Genomic DNA, 20,316 nt, shown 5'->3' with positions numbered 1-20,316 from the left:
ACCCCTCGGCAGGAAAGTGAACTTGCAAATAATCCAATTTTCTGCAGCAGAAAATCCTGGCATTTACTAAGCACCTACTATGTGCCAAGCACTGTAATTGGTGGTTACATGTATGTGCCCATTTAACCCTTACAACAGTTCTGTGAGTTAGGTTCTGTATTATTCCCTTTTAACTGATGAGGAAACTTAGGCACAAATAGGTTAAATAACTTCCACCAGGTCACACACCTAGTTAGTAGCAAAGGTCGGATTTACACCTAGTTATTATGGTCCCAAGAGTCTGTACTCTCAACCACTATGCCCTAAGGCCTCCTCCTTAGGGGCCGTATTCCCCAAGACTTGAGAACAGCAGAGCCTTGCTCCCACCGTGCAGCAAAGCGAGCCTGAAGCCTAGCGCAGCGGTTTGCCCAAGACTGAGGCGTCTCCGCGAACACGGGACATTCATTTTAAAAGCGGGACGAATGGTCTTGTATCTGTAAAACGCAACTAGTATCAGAGCACTGTGTGGAGAGCTAAATATGATACGAGATGTGAAAGAACTGATCACCCTAAGTCCAGGACTCCTTCCCCTCTCCATCGCACGAATAAGATTTGAATGGATTTCCTCCCCCTTGCTTCCATGTAAACCGAAGGCTGGACGTCAATGGTGGAAATGCAGGCATCGGCCACACCGCCCCTGCTGCCCGCACTCACTGAGCCTCAGCTTCCTTGGTCGGACCTCTGGACCACCGCCCCTTCACCTCTCAGCCGGAGCCCGCCAACGGTTTCAACCGACCGCGGCGAGCACGTGGAGTCGCCGCCTCCCGCCGCGCAGCCTCCACTTACCTCTTAGGCTTCCCAGCGCCAAACTCGCCTCGGAACCGCCCCACACGCCTGTGCGCTGCAGTCACGCCCCCGGCGGAAGTGACGACGCGGATGCCGGAGGGCGGGCCAGGCCGGCCGAGGGGGCGTTGTCGGAATGGTTCCGCAGCCGGCTGTGCCGAGCGAGCGGTGCTGAGGACAGTGGAGGTGGAGAGGAAGCGGCCTCCAAGGGTAAGTGGCCGAAGAGCCGACCTCTGCGAGGGCGTGCGGGCCTGGCAGGGGTGGGAGCGGCCGAGGGGGAGGCCTGGCGCCCGAGGGGCCCTGAGGCCCAGCGGGACCCTGATCCGCCAGCAGGCCCGCATCCCAGGGTGCTGCAAGGTTCAATGGAATGTTGGCCGCTTCCTCTGTGAGTTCACAGGTACCTGCTCTGTGCCAGACACCGGAGGAAGGTGAACGAGACACACAGACCCAGTTCCGGTGCTGGGAACCCGGCCTGCTCCCTTGTGCACCTCTCGCGGCCTGGAAACCCCACACCCAACCGTCTCCTGCTCGTTTCTCTAAGTGGTTGGAGCCTTGCCCGCAGGCAGCCCGCCCCGTCCTTCCCGCCTCCAGGCTGCCCACTTCTCAGTTCCTCTTTTCCTCTTGTCACACGGTACTTAGGAGTGGTGCTTGAGACTGCAGAGCTAATGGCCTAGCTTAGTCTCTCATTACTGTGAAGTCTCTCTGTGCTTCACTTCCACGATGAAGCAGCACCTACTTCATCGGGATCTTGTGGGGATTCCATGAGTTGGTGTGTATAAAGTACCCAGCACAGTGCCTGGTAAGTAGTAAGTGCTCAGTAAACGTTAGCTTGCCTCTCTCGGCCCTTAAGACAGGGTCTGGCACGCCGTAGATGGTCACTAAGTGTTTGTTGCATGAGCGAGTGAGCAGAAGTTGAATGGGGTAGATAAGAGTGGGATATGAACCAGAGTATCTTGAGAAACATTAAGATGGTGGAGTTTCACACTGGGAAGGTTTCACTCTGGAAGTGACCAGAGTTAGGCCTGGAATTGAAGGAATACACCAGAAGGGACAGGAGGAAGATGTTTTCCAACAGAAGTGAGAGAAAGGCCCAAAGGTTTAAGGACAGGGTGCTTGGGGTGTGTTTTATATGCAGGGCACCTATGTGTACCTGGTTCTTGTTTGTACTCTCCTACATTTTTTTCACTTGATTCCCCTCAAAACTTAAAGAGGGTGAGCTCTTACCACTTTTAACAAATATTCTTAACCTTCCCATTGCTGTTGCCTCTTGCTTGGAATACTGTTTCTTCACTGTAAAAATGGAGGGGTCCCCCATGGGACTAGATGATCTTTAAGGTTTCTTCCTGTTCCACAAATCTGTACCAGGAACGTGATGGTGGAGAGATGGACCGAATTGCATCAAGAGAATGGAAGTACCAGGTTTCAGCATAGATGTCTCTTTCTGCAGGAAGTTTTCCTTCCTCTGACTCCACCTCATTCCTAAATTAGTTTCAGTTTAAGTGCTTCTACTGCCCCTCTTTCATATCTCTCCTACAACGTTCTACTTCCTCTCCCACTAGGCTTTAAGCTTCAGGAAGGCATGAGTGACCATTGTACCCTCCTGCAGTGGGTACTCAGTAAAGTTAAGTAAACGGTGGGAAAACTGAGGCACAGAGAGCCTGTGGAGGGCAGGGAACTTCTTGTCCAGTTTATCAACATTCCTTCCTCCCAACATATATTAGGCACGCAGTATCTGCTTAACTGAATTGCCCTGTCTACCGTGATCGAGTCAGGATAGCGCTAAGACAGGAATCCAGGTGTGTCTGCTTGAGGCCAGTACTTTTCTTTCCTTGGAGTGCAGCTAGGGGGCTGGGAGTAAGCCATTTGAACAGTGTAATGGGCAAAGAGGAGGGTTGGACCCCTCTAAGGTAAGCACGTGGTAGTGAGGAGCATGAATTGAGAACCCTTGGGGAACTGCCACAAATTCTGTCAATAGGTATTTGACCGCTTGGTGGAACTCTCCCACTAAGCAGAGGGGCCTTTGCTTTAGGAGCCCTCTCCTCAAGTTACAAAGCACTGGATTCAATTCCATCTGGCTCTTGTTCCCTTTAGAAGTACCTCTTCTTTCACACATATTTAAGCTTTTTCTTTATTGTTTTCCTCTTTTTCCATATTTCCATTCTCTTGATACAATTTGGTCCATCTCTCCACCATCACATTTCTGGTACAGATTTGTAGAACAGGAGGAAACCTTAAAGATCATCTGCTCCCGTGGGGGACCCCTCCATTTTTATAGATGAAAAAATGGGCCTAAAGTGTCCATCCATCCAAAAACAATGTATCAAGCACCGACTTTGTCCAAGCACTCTGCTCACTACCAGTCATACGCTAATCAATAAGAGGTAGAGTCCATGTCTTCACCACAGAAGATTTCTGTTCCTTGTCACAAAGCGGATTAGCTGTAGAGATGGAAGTGAGCCCTGTGTTCCTTCTGCCACTCCACAGCACCTTGGGTGCCCCATATTTGTCCTGGATTGGGCTATGCATTAATTCAGGGCTTATCTGCGGGATTACCTGGATAGTCAGGCATAGTTAAAAAGGCAAATCGTATAATTTGGGGTAGTCATTAAGAGTGTGCACTTTGGAGTCAGATTGCCTGGGTTTGAATCCCAACTTTGCCCGTTATTAGCTGTGTGACACGGAAAGTTTTCCAACCTTTCTGAACCTGGTCAGGTTATATATTGCTGTGTGGCAAACTGCCCTAAAACTTAATGACTTAAAGGCTATTTTATCTCATGATTTTGTGGGTCAGGAGTTTGGGCAGGGCTCAGCTGCATAGTTCTTTGGCACCAAGGGGTGTGTAGCTGACTGTGATCACTGATCACTCCATGGTATTCAGCCAGAGGCAGGGCTAGTCTGGACGGCTCGAGGTGGCTTCACTAACATCTGATGCCTTGAAAGGGATGGCTGGAAGGCTGGGCTAAGTTTGAGCCCTTTTCCCTCTCCACATGTTCTGTCCATTTGAGCACCTTACAGGTGGCTCTGGCCTCCCAGAGGGAGTGCTCCAAGAGACGGGAAGTGGAAGCTGTCAGCTCTGAAGGCCTAGGCACAGAGCCTGCTGAGATTCAAGGAGGAATGTTAAAGAATTTGTTTCCGTCTTTAATCTCAGGTGCCTCATTGTCTTCACCTGAAGATTAAATGAGTTAGCATGTAAAGGGCTTAGAATGGGACCTGGCATATAGGAAACATTTTACAAATATTTGTCATTATTATTACTATTCTTAAGCACAGAATTAAAAAAAAAACGAAACACCAAATCCACTGCCATTGAATCAATTCTGACTCCTAGTGGATTCATATAGGACAGGGTAGAACTGCCCCATAGGGTTTCCAAGGCTGTAAATCTTTACAGAAGCAGACTGCCACATCTTTCTCCTGGGGAGTGGCTCGTGGGTTCGAACTGCCGACCTTTTGGTTAGCAGGCGAGCGCTTAACCGCTGCACCACCAGGGCTCCTTAAGTACAGAATACATTATTGTTTATGGTTGTTATTTACAGGATACATAAGAAATATAAAATACAAATCGTTTTTCCAGAGCTTTTTATAGTCAATCAGGGAAAGTACAGGATTGACATAATGAGACAATTAGAGAAGTGTACAAGTTAATATAAAATAGCTACAATTTTTATAGTAGAAGTAAATGGTGGAGTGGTTCATAATTTGAATCATCATAACTCTGAAGAATTTTTTTCTTTATCACTTCTGTAGAGCAAGAAAATATCTGAGGTAGATTCCAGAACATTTACTGTATTTTAACATATATGTATATGGAGACAAGTTTTTTTGTTTTTTTTTTTTTAAGTCTTTTTTCCCATGGGCAGTAGCAAGCATACTCCAGTGTTAAGAACCAGAATTCAAATCCTAGCTGAGGGACTTACTAGTTTTATGTTCTTGGGCAAATCACTTAAATTAGTGGTAATTGTAGAATTATTTGAGTTAATGGATGTAATGTGCTTAGCACAGTGCTTAGCCTGTAGCAAGTAGTCAGTAAAAGCTAATAATAATATCAATAAAATAACAAACTAAAGCCTTTTCTTTTCAGTCAACCAGTGGAGTAGGAGCACGTAACTGGTTACTTAATTTGGCTGTTCAGTACCCTTGAGTATTCAACCCTGGGGACCATGCGCCACCACCTAACATAATGTTTCCCTTTCTATATTATTGTTTGGGACAATATTTCTACGCCCAGTGCTTCGGTATAGCTCTCTGTAGGTAGTATCATCTCCAGTTCCAGATTCCTCCAGACGCCACTCTGATCTCAAACCAGGAGATCATGCTAATACCCGAAAGTCTGCATGTCAGGAACTAAGTTCTCCATAAAGAAATAGGGGAATCAGAATAAGATGTAGGCTTGAGGGATGAGATGATGGGGGATGAGTTGTGGAGATTCTGAGTTGAAGGGTCACACAATTGGAGATACCTAGCAGAGAGATAGAGATTTGGAACTGGTGGTCGAGGCTAAAATTTTGAATTTAGGAGTTGTCTACTTAGGACACATAAGGACCAAGAATAGATGTGATTGCCAAGTGGAAGAGAAGGCGGCTAGGGTGCTAAGTGTCAAGGAACATAAACATTTGACGGGGGAGAGGGACAGCATAGGGAATGGTGAGGTAGTGTCTTAGTCATCTAGTGCTGCTGTAACAGAAATATCACAATTGGTTGGCTTTAACAAATAAGTTTATTCTCTCACAGTCTAGTAACCTAGAAGTCCAAATTCAGGGTGTCAGCTGCAGGGGAAGGCTTTCTTTGTTGGCTCTGGAGGAAGGTCCTTGTCATCAATCTTCCCTTGGACTAGGAACTTCTCCACTCAGAAACCCCAGGTTTAAAGGACGTGCTGTGCTCCTGGCACTGCTTTCTTGGAGGTATGGGGTCCCTGTGTCTCTCTTCTGGCTTCTTTTATATCTCAAAAAAGATTGTCCTGAGACACAATCTAATCTACAAGATTCCATCAACATAACTGCCGCTAATCCATCTCATTAACATTGTAGTGATAGGATCCACAACACATGGGAAGATCACATCAGATGACAAAATGGTGGACAGTCATACAATACTGGGAATCATGGCCCAGCCGAACTGATACACATGTATTTTGGGGACACAGTTCGATCCATGACAGGTAGTAAGAGAACCAGAGAGTGCTTTGTGACCAGAACCGAGGGAGGGATTTCAAGTTGGAGAGGGGCGGACCACCACAGGTGCAGGAAAGCTGAGGAGGATGGGTGAGGACTGCAGAACGGCCATGGTGGGAATGTGTGCTTCTGCATAGTGAGAAGGGGTCTAGATGGCAAGGTGAAAGGAGTGAGAAAGTAAGTGCAGCTATGTGTAGATTGCTCTTTTGAAAAATATGAAAGAGGCTTGTGAGATGAATAGATGGTGCCTAGGGAAGGGATTTCTTGCTGTCCTGTTTTACTTTCAACATAGAGGGATCTTGTTGTGTTTGTAGGAAGCAGGCAGCCAGTGGAGGAGCTCTGGAAGCAACGAAAGGGGTGATGATGCAGCTAGGTCCTAGGGAGGCAAGGAAGGGCTGAGGGTCAAGGGGAAGTTTGCTTTGGAAGTCGAAGGGAATGAGGAAGGGGGAGTCAGAAATTTGAAGTGAGAAATTAAAGGCGCTCAAGTTGTATATGGGCTCAGCCTTCTTAGTAAAGTGGAAGTCATCGTCATTTTTATGGATAAGGGAGACAGACATGGTGGCCAGGGAATGAAGAAAGTAGAAACAATTTAGAATAGCCATTGTGGGGAATGTAGAGAGAGTCAAAAGACATAAATGAAAACCATTACTATCATTCATTTGCCAGCGGAGGTTAGCTAGCACAAATTTTAATGGAGTGGATCTTTTCCTTCTGTGTACATGTGTTGTGTATCTGCTGTGTGCCAGCCAAAGAGGAATAAGGTGGTACCCTCAAAGAGTTCACAGTAGAATTGGAAACACCAATAATGGAATGTTATGATAAGTTAGCTTATGGAAGTACATATGGGGTGCTCTAGGAGCACAGAGGAAGGACCCCAAGGTCAGACTTGGGGAGGAGATGATGGGATAGAGGGAGCAAGAAGGTCAGGAAGGGTTTCTAGGAGTAGGTGACAGCTCAGCTGAGCCCTGATGGAGGAGGGAGGGTCAGATGTGAATAAAGGATTCCCAGCACAGGAAGTGTCAGAGCCAGACTTCTAAGGGGGAGAGAGAGCACGGCAGAGGTCTGCAGTCCACCTGCTTCAGAACCACCTGGGTGCTTGTGATGCAGATTCCCAGCGCCCACCATAGACTGAGGGACCAAAACCCTGAGATGGCATGCAGGAATCTGCACTTTTAACAGGCTCCCCAGTGATTCTTACAGCTCCATTTACTGAATACTTCTGTAGTTCAGATACTGTTCTAAACGTTCACATGGCTTGTCACAGTCATCTCACTAACCTGTGAGACGGATGAGGAAAGTGGGACACAGACAAGCCTTTTTCCCAGAGTCATATCGTTAGTGAGAGATGGAAATAGGGCTCAACCCACTGCTCAGAGTGTGGCTCATTTGGATTAGTGGATTAGGCTGGGAGAAAAGTAGGGGCCATGTTGAAAAGCTTAGAATTTGGCTTCGAGGTTCAATGCCTTTTTCAGAGATGCTTATGCACTGAGAATAAAAGCAAAGAAAGCAGATAATGGCTTTTTAGGTTTTTAGTGTACCAGGCTGCCATTTTAATCTCCATAGTCTTGTCCCAGTCTGACTTTTCTCCCCATTGTTCCTCTTCCATAAACCACCCCCTGCTAGAGTAAGCTGGACCTCAGAGCCATGTCTTACTCGTCTGTGTATTCCAGTATCTAGCTGTAACACTTGTTTAGTTGTATGTCGTGTCCTTCTTGTGTGTGTGTCTCCCTCACTAGAATTTAGGCTTCAACAGGGTGGGGACCTTGTGTGTTTTGTTCATTCTTATAGCCCTAGAACCTGCACACTATAGGCAGTCAATAATTGCATGTTGGACAATGAAGTTTTCTGTATCCATATAATGGCTTCCTGCCTCATTTGGAGTCAGTTAGAGTTCTTCAGATAGCCTGTGGGCTCTGTGTGTTCTGACCCTCTGCTCCCTCGCAGGTGGCATCTCCTACCCCTCACTCTGCTTGGCCCGTGCTCATGTGTCCAGCAAGCTCCTACTAGTCCTTCTGCCCCAGGTACCTGCAGGCCTCTGCCCAACTGGCACCTCATCAGAGAGGCTGAAGGGACAAATGAGTGGACATGCTGCTTGTGATACTCTTACTGTTGCCTGTTGTTGTTGTTGTGTGCTATCGAGTCGATTCTGACTCAGAACCACCCTATATGACAGAGTAGAACTGCCTCATAGGGTTTCCTAGACTGTGATCTTTACGGGAGCAGACTGTCAGGTCTTTTCTCTTGTGGAGCCACTGGTGGGTTCAAACCACTGACCATTTGGTTAGCAGCTGAGGGCTTAACCATTGCAGCAACAGGGCTCCTTTACTATTGCATAGTGGTGGTAACTTATTTTGACTTGGACCTTATCTCCCCACTAGGCTCCTAATTTTCCCCAGCTTCTAATTCAGTGCCCTATATACAGGTGTTCAATAAATACTGATTTGATCTTAAGCAGTTGGCTTTTTTTTTTTTTTTTAACCTTTTACGTATTTGTAGTCCCTGGGTGGTGCTTAGCCTCAACTACTAACCAAAAGGTTGGAGGTTCAAGTCCACCCAGAGGCTCCTCAGAAGAAAGGCCTGGCAATCTACTTCTGAAAAATCAGCCATTGAAAACCCTACGGAGCACAGTTCTACTCAGCACACATGAGGTTGCCCTGAGTTGGAATTGACAGCAACTGGTTTGGTTTGGTTTTGGTTATGTTTCTTAATTGAAGTATACCTACGTAGACACGAGAGAAGTACATACAGTGTTATCATGGTTTTGCTGTAGATCTGCACTGTTAAATTAAAGTTCAGTTCATTAGTTGCACTAGCCATATTCCTAGTGCTCAAGGGTCGCATGTGGCTAGTGACTACAGTATCGAACAATGCAGAAGTATAGCATTTCCATCATCACAGAACGTTCTATTGGGCAGCATTTACCTAGATGCTTAGGAAATAAAGTGTTAGGTGTTTTTTACTGTTACTGTAAAGGGGAATTGCAACAGCGAGCCACAGATCCATCAGGGGGTTTGGTGCTGTTTAGTTTCCAATCATGTCATTAAGAGTCACTGTTGTTGCCGTGTTCTTTGTTGTAGGTCTTTTGGATGGTCTAGCATGGACCCTGTTGCTGCTCACAGCTGCCATCTCCTTCAGCAACTACACGAGCAGCGGATCCAGGGCCTGCTCTGCGACTGCATGCTGGTGGTGAAAGGAGTCTGCTTCAAAGCACACAAGAACGTCCTCGCTGCCTTCAGTCAGTACTTCAGGTGCGCGTTAGACGGCCTCCTGCTGATCGTGGCGGGTGGGGGGGCTGGGTTCTTCTAGAATGGCTGTGTTTTGGCTCAGTTTTGTTTTCTCCTTGGATTTCATTGTCTGTCTTTTGTAGCAAATGTGTATATATATATATACACACACACGTATGTCTGTATCTGTTTATGTATGTATCTATGTATATCTAAAGATGTATATATATGTGTATATGCCAATCTCTTAACCACAATTGGTGCAGTGGTTAAGAGCTATGGCAAGCTGCGGCTGCTAACCAAAAGGTCGGCACTTTGAAACCACCAGCTGCTCCTTAGAAACTCTATGGGGCAGTTCTACTCTGTCCTGTAGGGTTGCTGAGTCAAAATAGATGGCAATGGGTTTGGTTTTTTGTTTAATGTGTATATATGTGTGTACATACATATATACATAAATTGATTGATCAATTAATTAATAGAACATGCTTTTGCTTTTAGAGAAATGTGAAAAGAGCCTCTTAACTAAAACGTATTTGGGGAGATTGAAAGTATTTTGTCACTTTGTCTTTAATTTTAATAATTCTAATTAAATGTCAGTCATCTATATATATTTCTTCTCCTTTCAGAATAGAAAGATTAAAGAAATGAATACCTGCTAAGAACTTGTCTGTGATAAGAAATCAGAGAGGGAAAACATCCTTATGCTGTGGTTTTGTTCTCTTTTTTTTTAATTAAAACATTTTCGTTTTTGTTTCTCACTTGAATATTCCAAGGAGACCTTAGATTTTAACTCAACCTAGTGTTTCATGGCCTATAATAAGTTCTGCTTATACGAAATGTTTATTTATGAATACTGAATAATGTCAAGCAATTGTTCATTTATTTAACATTATTAGAGTTAAGTATTCTATCTAAATTAATTTTTCTGGTTAACTGAGATTTTACCTCTCTTTAAGAACCAGAATTGCCTCTTTTTGCATTTTTTTTGATTATCACTTTTTGTTTCCAAAATGCATTCTATTTTACTGCTGTAGTAAACAATATATGGACATGGTTCAGTCTTTCCTTGATAACCCAGAGTAATCAGACTAAACCTCAGTTGTTGTGTGTTATGATGACATGTTACAATGGATCAGCCCGTTGATATGGGTAGCTTTTTTTTTTTGATTGTACTTTAGATGAAGGTCTACGAACAAGTAGTTTCTCATTAGACAGTACACATACTGTTTTATGACAATGGTTAACAACCCCACGACATGTCAACACTCTCCCTTCTCAACCTTGGGTTCCCTATTACCAGCTTTCCTGTCCCCTCCTTCCTTCTAGTCCTTGTCCCTGGACCGTTGTGCCCCATTAGTCTCGTTTTGTTTTATGGGGCTGTCTAATCTTTGGCTGAACGGTGAATGTCAGGAATGACTTCATTACTGACCTAAAAGGGTGTCCGAGGGCCATACTCTCAAGGTTTCTCCAGTCTCTGTCAGGCCAGTAAGTCTGGTCTTTTTTGGTGAGTTAGAATTTTGTTCTACATTTTCCTCCAGCTGTGTCCAGGACCCTCTGTTGCGATCCCTGTCAGCGCAGTCAGTGGTGGTAGCCAGGCACCATCTAGTTATAGTGGACTCAGTCTGGTGGAGGCCATGGTAGTTGTGGTCCATTAGTCCTTTGGACTAATCTTTTCCTTATATTTTGTTTCCTTCATTCTCCCTTGCTCACGAAGGGGTGAGACCAGTGGAGTATCTTAGATGGCTGCTCACAGGCTTTTAAGTGGGTAGCATTTTTTGCCCCTGTGCAAAATGGTCCCTGGCTCTTGGGATTCTCTGTGGCCTGTTTCTTTCTTCTTCCCAGGACGGTTAGGTATCGGTGTCATGACACACTGCTGTTTTCAATGTTCCCTGTCCTGCTTCTGATTTGTACTGCCCGTAAGTAAGAACAGAACTAAAGACTATTTTTGGGGTGACTGACCCATAAGTAAGAATAGAACTGAAGGCTGTTTTGGGGTGACAGACCCTATGGGGCAGTTCTTCTCTGTCACATGAGGTTGCACTCCATGGCACCTAACAACAACCACCACCACCCCAGGTGACTGCATTTGATAAAATGTCTTCAACAAACTTGTGAGATAATTTCCCCTACTCCACTTGTTATTTTATACACAATACTGATCGCTTGCCTGTGAACTTGAGAATAAAGTGCCTGGGCTTTGCAGTGCCTTTTTCCTCATTAGCTCATAGGGCTTCTCTCATTTCTGGTTTATAGAACAAATGGCTTGCTGAAAAACCTAGAAGCCAACTAAATTACTGATTACAAAAAGAGTGTATACCGAAGTTGGGTTTGTTAAAGCTATTTTAATTTTTAGAAAATTTTAAAGCATGTAGCTATGGAAGTATTTGCTGATGTGTTTTATGGCCTGAAATATATAATTCTTTAGACTAAAGATGAAATATTGAAAAATTTAGTGTCCTTTATTTTACTATACTCTCACCAGGTAATTAATAATATATGTGGATAATTCCGTTTTGAAAAAACGTTAAGATAGAACAATTACGTGCTGAATGGATCAAATTAGGAATTATCTTTGAATTGCCTTGGTTTGTCAGCCATACTACTATGTGTTGCTGTTGTTTTTTTCAATCTGTAAATTTAATAAGTACATTTCAAAAATTTTACCTTGAAATCTGTTTGGAAGGTTGGGTATCCAACAACTCTAATTTAATTCATCTGAATTGCTAAATTGTATGGCTTGCTAAAATTTTTTAGAGGATTAGTTAATTTTAATGTCTTGGCATTTATAGAAGGAGGGTAATTTTGAAAATTAACATGAATATTGTTTATAAGAATACATTATCAGAATGTATGGCATTTTAACGCTGTAAACAGATATCCTTTCTTTTATCAGGAGCCTCTTTCAGAACTCTTCAGGCCAGAAGAATGATGTTTTTCACTTGGATATTAAAAATGTCAGCGGCATAGGGCAGATCCTGGACTTCATGTACACTTCTCATCTAGATCTTAACCAGGACAATATACAAGTCATGCTGGACATAGCACACTGTTTACAAGTTCAAAATGTTCTGAATCTGTGTCACACATTTTTAAAATCAACTACTTTAGACCAGCCACCTGGCATACCTTGTAACAGTACGTTTTCCCCGCAGAGTGCTTTGACTCCTGATGCTAATTGTGTTATAAATGAGAATTACCCTCCTCAGTTACTGCAGGAGTGTTCACCAGATGCACAGCATAATAAAGTTGCGGATGAACCTCATTCTAGTGCGGCACCATCCGTCAATCTTCATAACTCTTCAGGTGAAATACCAAAACAAGCCCCAGATACTTTAGATAGCAGCTGCACAGAACTGCCTTTTAAGCAGCCAAATTACTATTATAAACTCAGAAACTTTTACAGTAAGCAGTACTATAAACAAGCCACTTGTCCTAATCATGAGAGAATAATCGAGCAGCCTTTCGCTTTCAGTACATCCACAGACCTTAATGCAGTAGAAAACCCACCTTGTGCTGTTAGTCATCCCGAATGTATCCTGGAATCTTCTGAGCACTTGCCGTCCAACTTCCTGGCCCAACCTTTGAGTGAATCTGCTCCAGACCCAGAATCAGACTGCACGTGCCCACAGCCTGCCAAACAGATGAGGCTCAAAAAAGCCATTCACCTTAAGAAACTAAATTTCCTCAAGTCACAGAAATCTGCAGAGCAAACATCTGAGCCCAAATCTAATGATGATGTAACCAAGAGGATCGGATCCACTAGTGAAAACTTGATAGAGAAAGCTAGCAGCCAAAGTACTGAAGAAAAAGAGAGTGAAGAACTGGCCAGTTCAGAGAATTTTAGTTGCATGAATGAAACGGAAAGGCTTGAAGACCCTGCTGTGTTGGAAGACCAGTCACAGGCTCTGCAGTCCCAGAGACAGTACGCCTGTGAATTGTGTGGAAAACCCTTTAAACACCCAAGCAATCTGGAGCTTCACAAACGGTCTCATACAGGTACACCGATTCAGTACTCGCAGGCAGAAGGAAAGGAAGTAATGCAGTCTCAGACACCACTGCCTGCTCTTTTTTTGTAAGAAGTTTTGCTATTGCTTGATGACATCTTTAAATGTTTAAAAAAAATCAAGGGGCATTTTATCTACTTTATTTTTGATGGTGCATCGTGAATAATCAAGTTCTGTAAATGGTTCTATAGAACCAGTTTAGAAAGACAGCATGCTTTTAATTTTTATTTTAATTATGGTTTTATATGTTAAACTTTCTTCACTAAAGAAGTACAGTAAGTTATTTTGATGCACTCAAAATTTCAAGTTAATTCTAAAGCAGATAAGCTGTATTTAGTTTAAGTTGTGTCTTTAGAATTAGGTTAAGCTTCTAATTATAAAGTATTGTTAATTGCCATCAAGTGGATTCTGACTCAAGGCAACTCACATGTTGCAGAGCGAAAGTGTTTTTCATGGGGTTTTCAAGCTCTTGCTTGACCTTTGGAAGCAGGTCACCAGGCTTGTCTTCTGAAGTGCCTTTGGGTGGGTTCGAATTGCCAACCTTTGGACCAATAGAATGCTTAACCCTTTGCATCATCTAGGGACGCCTTTATAAAGCATAATGTAGATTAATTCAGACTAAAATAATTTAGTTTGAGTAATTCTAAGAGTTCTTTCAGAAGTAGTTTAGTGTATCTGATTTTAAAATTAGGGTTTGGGAGGGAGGAGATATACTTTTTAATAAGGATCAGCTTTAACTATTCAGTATTTTCAAATGCAAATTCTTACATTTTGAGCATTGAATTTTCAAAGTTTTATTACCTTAATTCATACCTCCTCCTCTTTCCCAAAAGTTTCTTCTTTTTTTTAAGGTGTTGTCATGTGTAAGGAGACCTGGTGGCGCGGTGTTAAACGATCAGCTGCTAACAGAAGGGTCAGCAGTTCAAACCCACCAGCCACTCCATGGGAGAAAGATGTGGCAGTCTGCTCTCATAAAGATTACAGCCTTGGAACCCCTGTGGGGCAGTTCTACTCTGTCTTATAGGGTCACTGTGAGTTGGAATTGACTCAGCAGCAACAGGTTTGCTTTTGGTTTTTTCTGTATGATACGTATACATTACTTTCCTTCCTGTAATTAAAATGATGAGTTTAATAACGGGTTACAAATTAACAATAATTATTTTATAGGCCTGAGAAGTAATGTGCTACGGGATGCTTCCAAAATAGCTGCTTTTAAGGTGCTTGTGTTGTTGCGTTTATTGATGTGCTGTTTTATTATCACTTTGGATTCCCAGTTTGCTTGGGTGTTTACTACCTCATCGTATTGTTGTGAGACTTCACTAAGATTTGTGAAAGCCCTTTATAAATTTTAATTCATTTGAGCGTAAATTACAATTTTTGTTATTACTAGTAGTTCAAAATTATTTCATATGATGGCAGTATCATTGACTTAGTTTAGCCCTGAAAAAACTTAATTTAGATCATCTTGTTCAGGAAACCCTGGTGGCATAGTGGTTAAGAGCTATGGCTACGGCTGCTAACCAAAAGGTCGGCAGTTTGAATCCACCAGCCACTCCTTGGAAACCCTATGGGGCAGTTCTACTCAGTCCTCTAGGGTCCCTATGAGTCGGAATTGACATGATGGCAACAGGTTTGGTTTTTTTTGTTTTTTTTGTTTTGTTTTGTTTGCTTAAATTTCCTGGAGCCTAATGATTACTATAATTTTATTTGGAGAACTTATCTATTTAGCTTCAAAAGAAAGGAAAATTAAATTGTTTATTCTGCAAGAACATGTTTGAATGACGGTAGTCAGATGGCAGAGATGCTTGCTGGGACGTAAATACTCTATCGAGAAGAGTATCAGTTCTCAGAGTATGGGCTGGGTAACCCTGGAAGTCCCCAAGACCCTTTTAGGGGGGTCTGCAAGGCCAAAACTTTTTTCATAATAGCATAAGATGTTTGCCTTTTCTCTCTCCTTTTTATGAATATACAGTGGAGTTTTCCAAAAACTACATGATGTGTGATGAAGCCATCACTCTGATGGCCAGTCAGGTCTGTGCTCATGTATTTGGTGTACACGGTATATATTGATAGATAAAACCCACATAGACAAAAGCTCTTTAGGGTGCTCACTTTTTAAAGCGTAAGGGGTCCTGGGACACTGGGGTAGGGCTGTTGACCCTTGGTTGCTTGTGAGTTTTAAGAGCCAGTGACCTGAGTTTCAAACTCTTATGTCTTATGAGGGAGCTTTAATTTACCATTCCCTATCATACCAGTAATTTCATGCATAAATGTAACCCCAAAATACAGAAGTAATATGATTATAATTATGCAGGGTCAAAAAAGCTGTCCTCTTTGTGGAAGCCATTAAACATTTTCAGGAAAAGATCAAAGCAAAAATTTCTTAGCATGAGCCCAGAAAGCTAACGGACTAGTTTCTTTACAGTAGCAAGTCCCACAAAACCATCCCATGAGATTACCTTTTAGCAAAATGACAGATTGGCACAGAAAATAAAGGCTATTTATCTGAGAGTACAGTGCTCCATTAAAAAAACATCTATATGAGACCAAATGGTCAACAATTATTCTAAAGCAAAGATGAGAAGACAAGGGGACTGGGAAACTAGAGTACTGGAAACAGAACAACCAGAATGCAGTTAAAGAGAATGTTGACACATTGTCAAAAATGTAATCAGTGTCACTGAACAGTTTGTTTAGAGATTGTCAAATGGGAACCTAGTTTGCTGTGTAAACTTTCACCAAAAACACAGTAAGATAGTATCCCAAAAAAAAAAGTAGCAAGCCCCAGCAGTACAGTAGAAAGGGAAAAATACTATTTTTAAAAGAGAATATTTATGAAACCACTTGGTTTGAGAGGAATGGGAAAAGGGAAGGTTCTCAGTGCCCCAAGTCTGTTTCTTAGGGCTATGTGAATATAAGGCAGTACTTTGAGTAAGTACCTGTTCTAGTACACTTAAACAGAGTGTCTTCTAGAGACTATATCCAGAACAGCTGTCGTTTCATTGTAGTAGAGTACCATTCTCTACAATTTATTCTTTTACCAAAATATAATTATTTAGAATTAATAAAACCAGAGGTGACTGGGAAGTTAGCAGAGGATCTCATCTCCCATACTGAAATCTGTCTTCCCTCATTACTGTTTTTAAACCCAGTCTCTTTCTTTATTGGGCATTCAAGAGGTCCCACTCTGTGGTGTTCACACCTTGTGTGGTCTGAGTGAGTTCCCCTATTTCAGTTAGAAATAATGTTAAAGTGAAGAGTCAGGCTGGAGAGCAAGGTATATAAGGTTCATGCTGTTCAGCAAGAAAACTCACATTTGATACCCAACTGTAGGAAAAGATGATGTCCAAAACCTAGGTATGGTTTTAAGCCAAATAAATTTGATTTCATCATAGGTTTTTATTTAGGGAACAATTTAATTTTTGAGAGAGAAATAAATATAGATTTCATGTTTATTATCTCCACCTAGCATCTAAGGGTGAGAGAGAGAAGGATACGGCAGTGGTGGCTCCTGTTTTCATACTCTGACAAAGGATGGAGTGCTCTGCTTTTGAAATGTAGGACACAGAAGATGAACATTTTACACAAAAAATTATTGTCAAATATTGCTAATGATTTTACAAGTTGTTTTTTTGTTTTGTTTTAGGTGAGAAACCTTTTGAATGTAACATTTGTGGGAAACATTTCTCTCAGGTGGGAATACTGTTATTTACTGTTAATAATTGGAAACCTGAAACCCAGTGTTTATTTTTATTACAAATAAAGCATGCTGTTGGACTTGTCAGAGAAGCCTCTGATGATACCTGTACTTAAAAGACTTCAAACTAAACCAGGCAAAAATCATTTTCAAGAAAACAAATTTCCAGTTCGTTGGGAAAAATAGCATTTTTTATGTGTGTGAATTCTCACAATACCTTTTGTTTTTGCCACTAAGAATGGGTCCAGTCCTCTTCTCTGTCACTTCTCTCGTGAATAAAGTTCCCAGTAAAACACCTTGAGTGTACAAATTATGCTGGGCTAGGTCCAAGACAAGGAGCCCTGGTGGCACAGTGGTTAAGCGCTCAGCTGCTAACCAAAAGGTTGGTGGTTCAAACCCACGAGCCGCTCCCCGGGATAAGGATGTGGCCATCTGCCTCCATAAAGATTTACAGCCTTGAAAACCTTATGGGGCAGTTCTGTTTTCTCCTGCAGGGTTGCTATCAGTTGGAATTTACTTGACGCCAGTGGGTTAGGTCCAAGACAGAATACTCTTCTTACTCGTATTGGGACTACTGATTTTAGGATGTCAGACAAAAGACCAAACGATTTTCATTCCCTGCTGATCTCTATTAAAATCATTTGGGCACACATTAATTTTCTTATTCAGCAAACATTTATTGTACCCTACCACAGGCCATGTGCTGTGCTGGACACTAGTCGTAAAGAAACTTACAGATTCCACATTTTACAGAAAATTTAGAATGTGTTAGAATAGCCTGTGGAACCTACTCTTTCTGCAGTAGAATCTAACTGTTTACCTGCCACATGCTGGGCACTGGGATTCCAAAGCTCAGCTGCTTTCAGGGAGTGTGCGGTTCTGCAGAGGAAACGATCACTGGCACAACTTTTTTACACACAGTGCAGTAAATTGTCTAGCAACAAGTGCTGTGTAACTGGGGGATGACTTTGGAGCTGGGCCTTGACTAAGGAGTAACCAGTTGCTGTGGAGTTAACTCCGACTCACAGCCACCCCATGTGTGTCAGAGTAGAACTGTGCTGCATAGGGTTTTCATGGCTGTGACCTTTCAGAAGTAGATCACTAGGCCTTTCTTCCAAGGTGCCTGTGGGTAGACTCTTAACTGCCCACCTTTTGGTTAACAGCTGCAAATTAACCTTTTGCTCCACCCAGGGATGGAGGAGTAGAGGCCATTAGTCTGGTAAGAGTTGGGAAGCACATCACACACAGCATGGGGACATAGAGCAATGCCGTCTTCTGACACGTTCCCTGTGGAGCCAGCTCTTCAGTGTTCCCCTTCATCTGTTGAGAGTGTCAGTTCAGTTTTCCCATGCACTCAACCTGCAATTTTAATTGCTTTCACTGCTCCCACTCTTTGACTCCCTCCTGAGTTACCAAGGCCTAACGGTCTTCCTCTGCATCATCAGTCCTGTCCTCCCCTGACCATTAGTTCTGTGGGCCAGGGACCATGTCTTGTTTTTCATTATACCCCTAGCATCCAGGAAAATGCCTAAAAACAAGAAAACCAAACCTGTTGCCATCTAGTCAGTTCTGATTCATAGAGACCCTGTAGTCACTGTGGAAATGCCTGTTGTTGCTGTCAGGTGCCATCGAGTCAGTTCCGACTCATAGCGACCCCGTGCACAACGGAACGAAATTCTGCCCAGTCCTGCGCCATCCTCATAATCCGTGTTATGCTTGAGCCCATTTTTGGAGCCACTGTGTCAATCCATCTTGTTGAGGGTCTTCCTCTTTTTCACTGACCCTCCACTTGACCAAGCATGACGTCCTTCTCCAGGGTCTGATCCCTTCTCCAGGGTCTGATCCCTCCTGATAACATGTCCAAAGTGTGTGAGATGTAGTCTTGCTGTTTTGCTTCTAAGGAGCATTCTGTTTGTACTTGTTCATTTTTTTGGCCATCCACGGTACGTTCAATATTCTCCACCAACACAATTCAAAGGCATCAGTTCTTCAGTCTTCCTTATTCACTGTCCAACTTTCACATGTGTATGAGACGATGGAAAACACCATGGCTTGGGTCAGGCGCACCTTAGGCTTCAAGGTGACATCTTTGCTTTGTAACATTTTAAAGAGTTTTGCAGCAGATTTGCCCAATGCAGTGCGTCATTTGATTTCTTGACTGCTGTTTCCATGGGTGTTGATTATGGATCCAAGTAAAATGAAATCCGTGATGACTTCAGTCTTTTCTCCAATTATCATGATGTTGCTTATTGGTTCAGTTGTGAGGATTTTTGTTTTCTTTATGTTGAGGCGTAATCCATACTGAAGGCTGTGGTCTTTGATCTTCATCACTAAGTGCTTAAAGTCCTCTTCACTTTCAGCAAGCAAGGTTGTATCATCTGCATAATGCAGGTTAATGAGTCTTCCTCCAATCCTGATGCCCCCTTCTTCTTCATATAGTGCAGCTTCTCGGATTATTTGCTCAGCATACATGAAAATGTCTAGCACCTCCTAAATGTTCAGAAAATATTTGATGAAGGAACAGAACCATCATCCCCCTAGCCACCATTCTAGATGAGGTGCTTACTTCTTCATACCAGCCTAGCCTAGGGGTTCAGAACATGGGCTCTGGGGCCGACAGGCTGGATTTAAATCCTGCTTGTGACCTTGGACAAGCACCTAACCTCTTGGTACTTCAGGTTCCTTCTCTGTGAGACAAGAATAATAAGATCACTTACCTCAGTAGGGTGGGTGAGGATTAAATTCGTAATATTAAGTACTTGGGACAGTGCCTGGCACATGTAAGTATTCAGGACACGTCATCATTATCTGTCCTATTGCCATCACCTCCTCTCTTCTGTCTCTTCATCCTCTCTGCTCTGGTTTAGACTGGCTTCCTGAGGCAGTGTGTCAGTCTTAGCAGCTGTGCTGTGGTGGGGAGAGTGGAAGGCCTGGACGAATGACTGTAAATATTGGTCACAACTTCTCGGTGCCTCGTGTCCCGTGGGCCTATAAACCAGTTGCCATCAAGTCAGTTCTGACTCATGGTGACCCCATGTGTGTCTGAGTAGAAGTGTGCTCCATAGAGACTCCTCATGGGACTGTTAGGATTAAATGAAAAAATGGATGGAAAGCCCTTGATACATTTAAATTGTGATAACGTAAGTTACATCATTCTCTTGCTCTGAACCCTTCCACGACTCTCCATTGCTAACCAAATAAAGGAAAAGCAGGCATGCAAATATCTTTGTAGTCTGCATGGAGCCTTCTCACCTGGCTTTGGTGCCTGGTCCCCAGCCTCAGAGATTCTAACCCTGACAGTTGGAGTGGGGCTCAAGAATTGGTATTTTTAAAAATATAGCGATTTTGATGTGCAGCCAAGATGGAGAACCACTGCTTTAGACCTTGTCCTGCAGCAG

At 43.1% G+C, this 20,316-nt stretch overlaps 2 protein-coding genes across 5 annotated transcripts in view; one reads left to right on the top strand and one right to left on the bottom strand.

Annotated features, from left to right (window-relative positions):
- Nucleotides 1–878, bottom strand: part of LYAR (Ly1 antibody reactive) — a 26,861-nt gene extending 25,983 nt beyond the window's left edge. The window contains exon 1 of the mRNA XM_004385910.2: nt 826–878. The gene's annotated coding sequence lies outside the window, so the exon portion shown is untranslated. The remainder of the gene's footprint in view (nt 1–825) is intronic.
- Nucleotides 879–972: 94 nt separating this feature from the next.
- The window catches only part of ZBTB49 (zinc finger and BTB domain containing 49), a 36,968-nt gene continuing 17,624 nt past the window's right edge, over nt 973–20,316 (top strand). Inside the window, exons 1-4 of one of the 4 annotated variants that reach the window (XM_004385909.2) lie at nt 973–1,032; nt 9,071–9,241; nt 12,111–13,213; nt 16,868–16,914. In XM_004385909.2, coding sequence (XP_004385966.1) covers nt 9,090–9,241; nt 12,111–13,213; nt 16,868–16,914 — 1,302 coding nt within the window. In that variant the 5' untranslated portion in view covers nt 973–1,032; nt 9,071–9,089. Of the gene's footprint in view, nt 1,033–1,451; nt 1,622–9,070; nt 9,242–12,110; nt 13,214–16,694; nt 16,779–16,867; nt 16,915–20,316 lie in introns of those variants that run through there. The other 3 variants (XM_023740220.1, XM_023740221.1, XM_023740222.1) reach the window with 3 other exon arrangements.

This window comes from Trichechus manatus, unplaced genomic scaffold (genome assembly GCF_000243295.1).
Source record: "Trichechus manatus latirostris isolate Lorelei unplaced genomic scaffold, TriManLat1.0 scaffold00150, whole genome shotgun sequence".
NCBI classification, from domain to species: domain Eukaryota; kingdom Metazoa; phylum Chordata; class Mammalia; order Sirenia; family Trichechidae; genus Trichechus; species Trichechus manatus.
The sequence above is the reverse complement of the archived record's forward strand: the minus strand, read 5'-3'. Positions and strand labels throughout refer to the sequence as shown.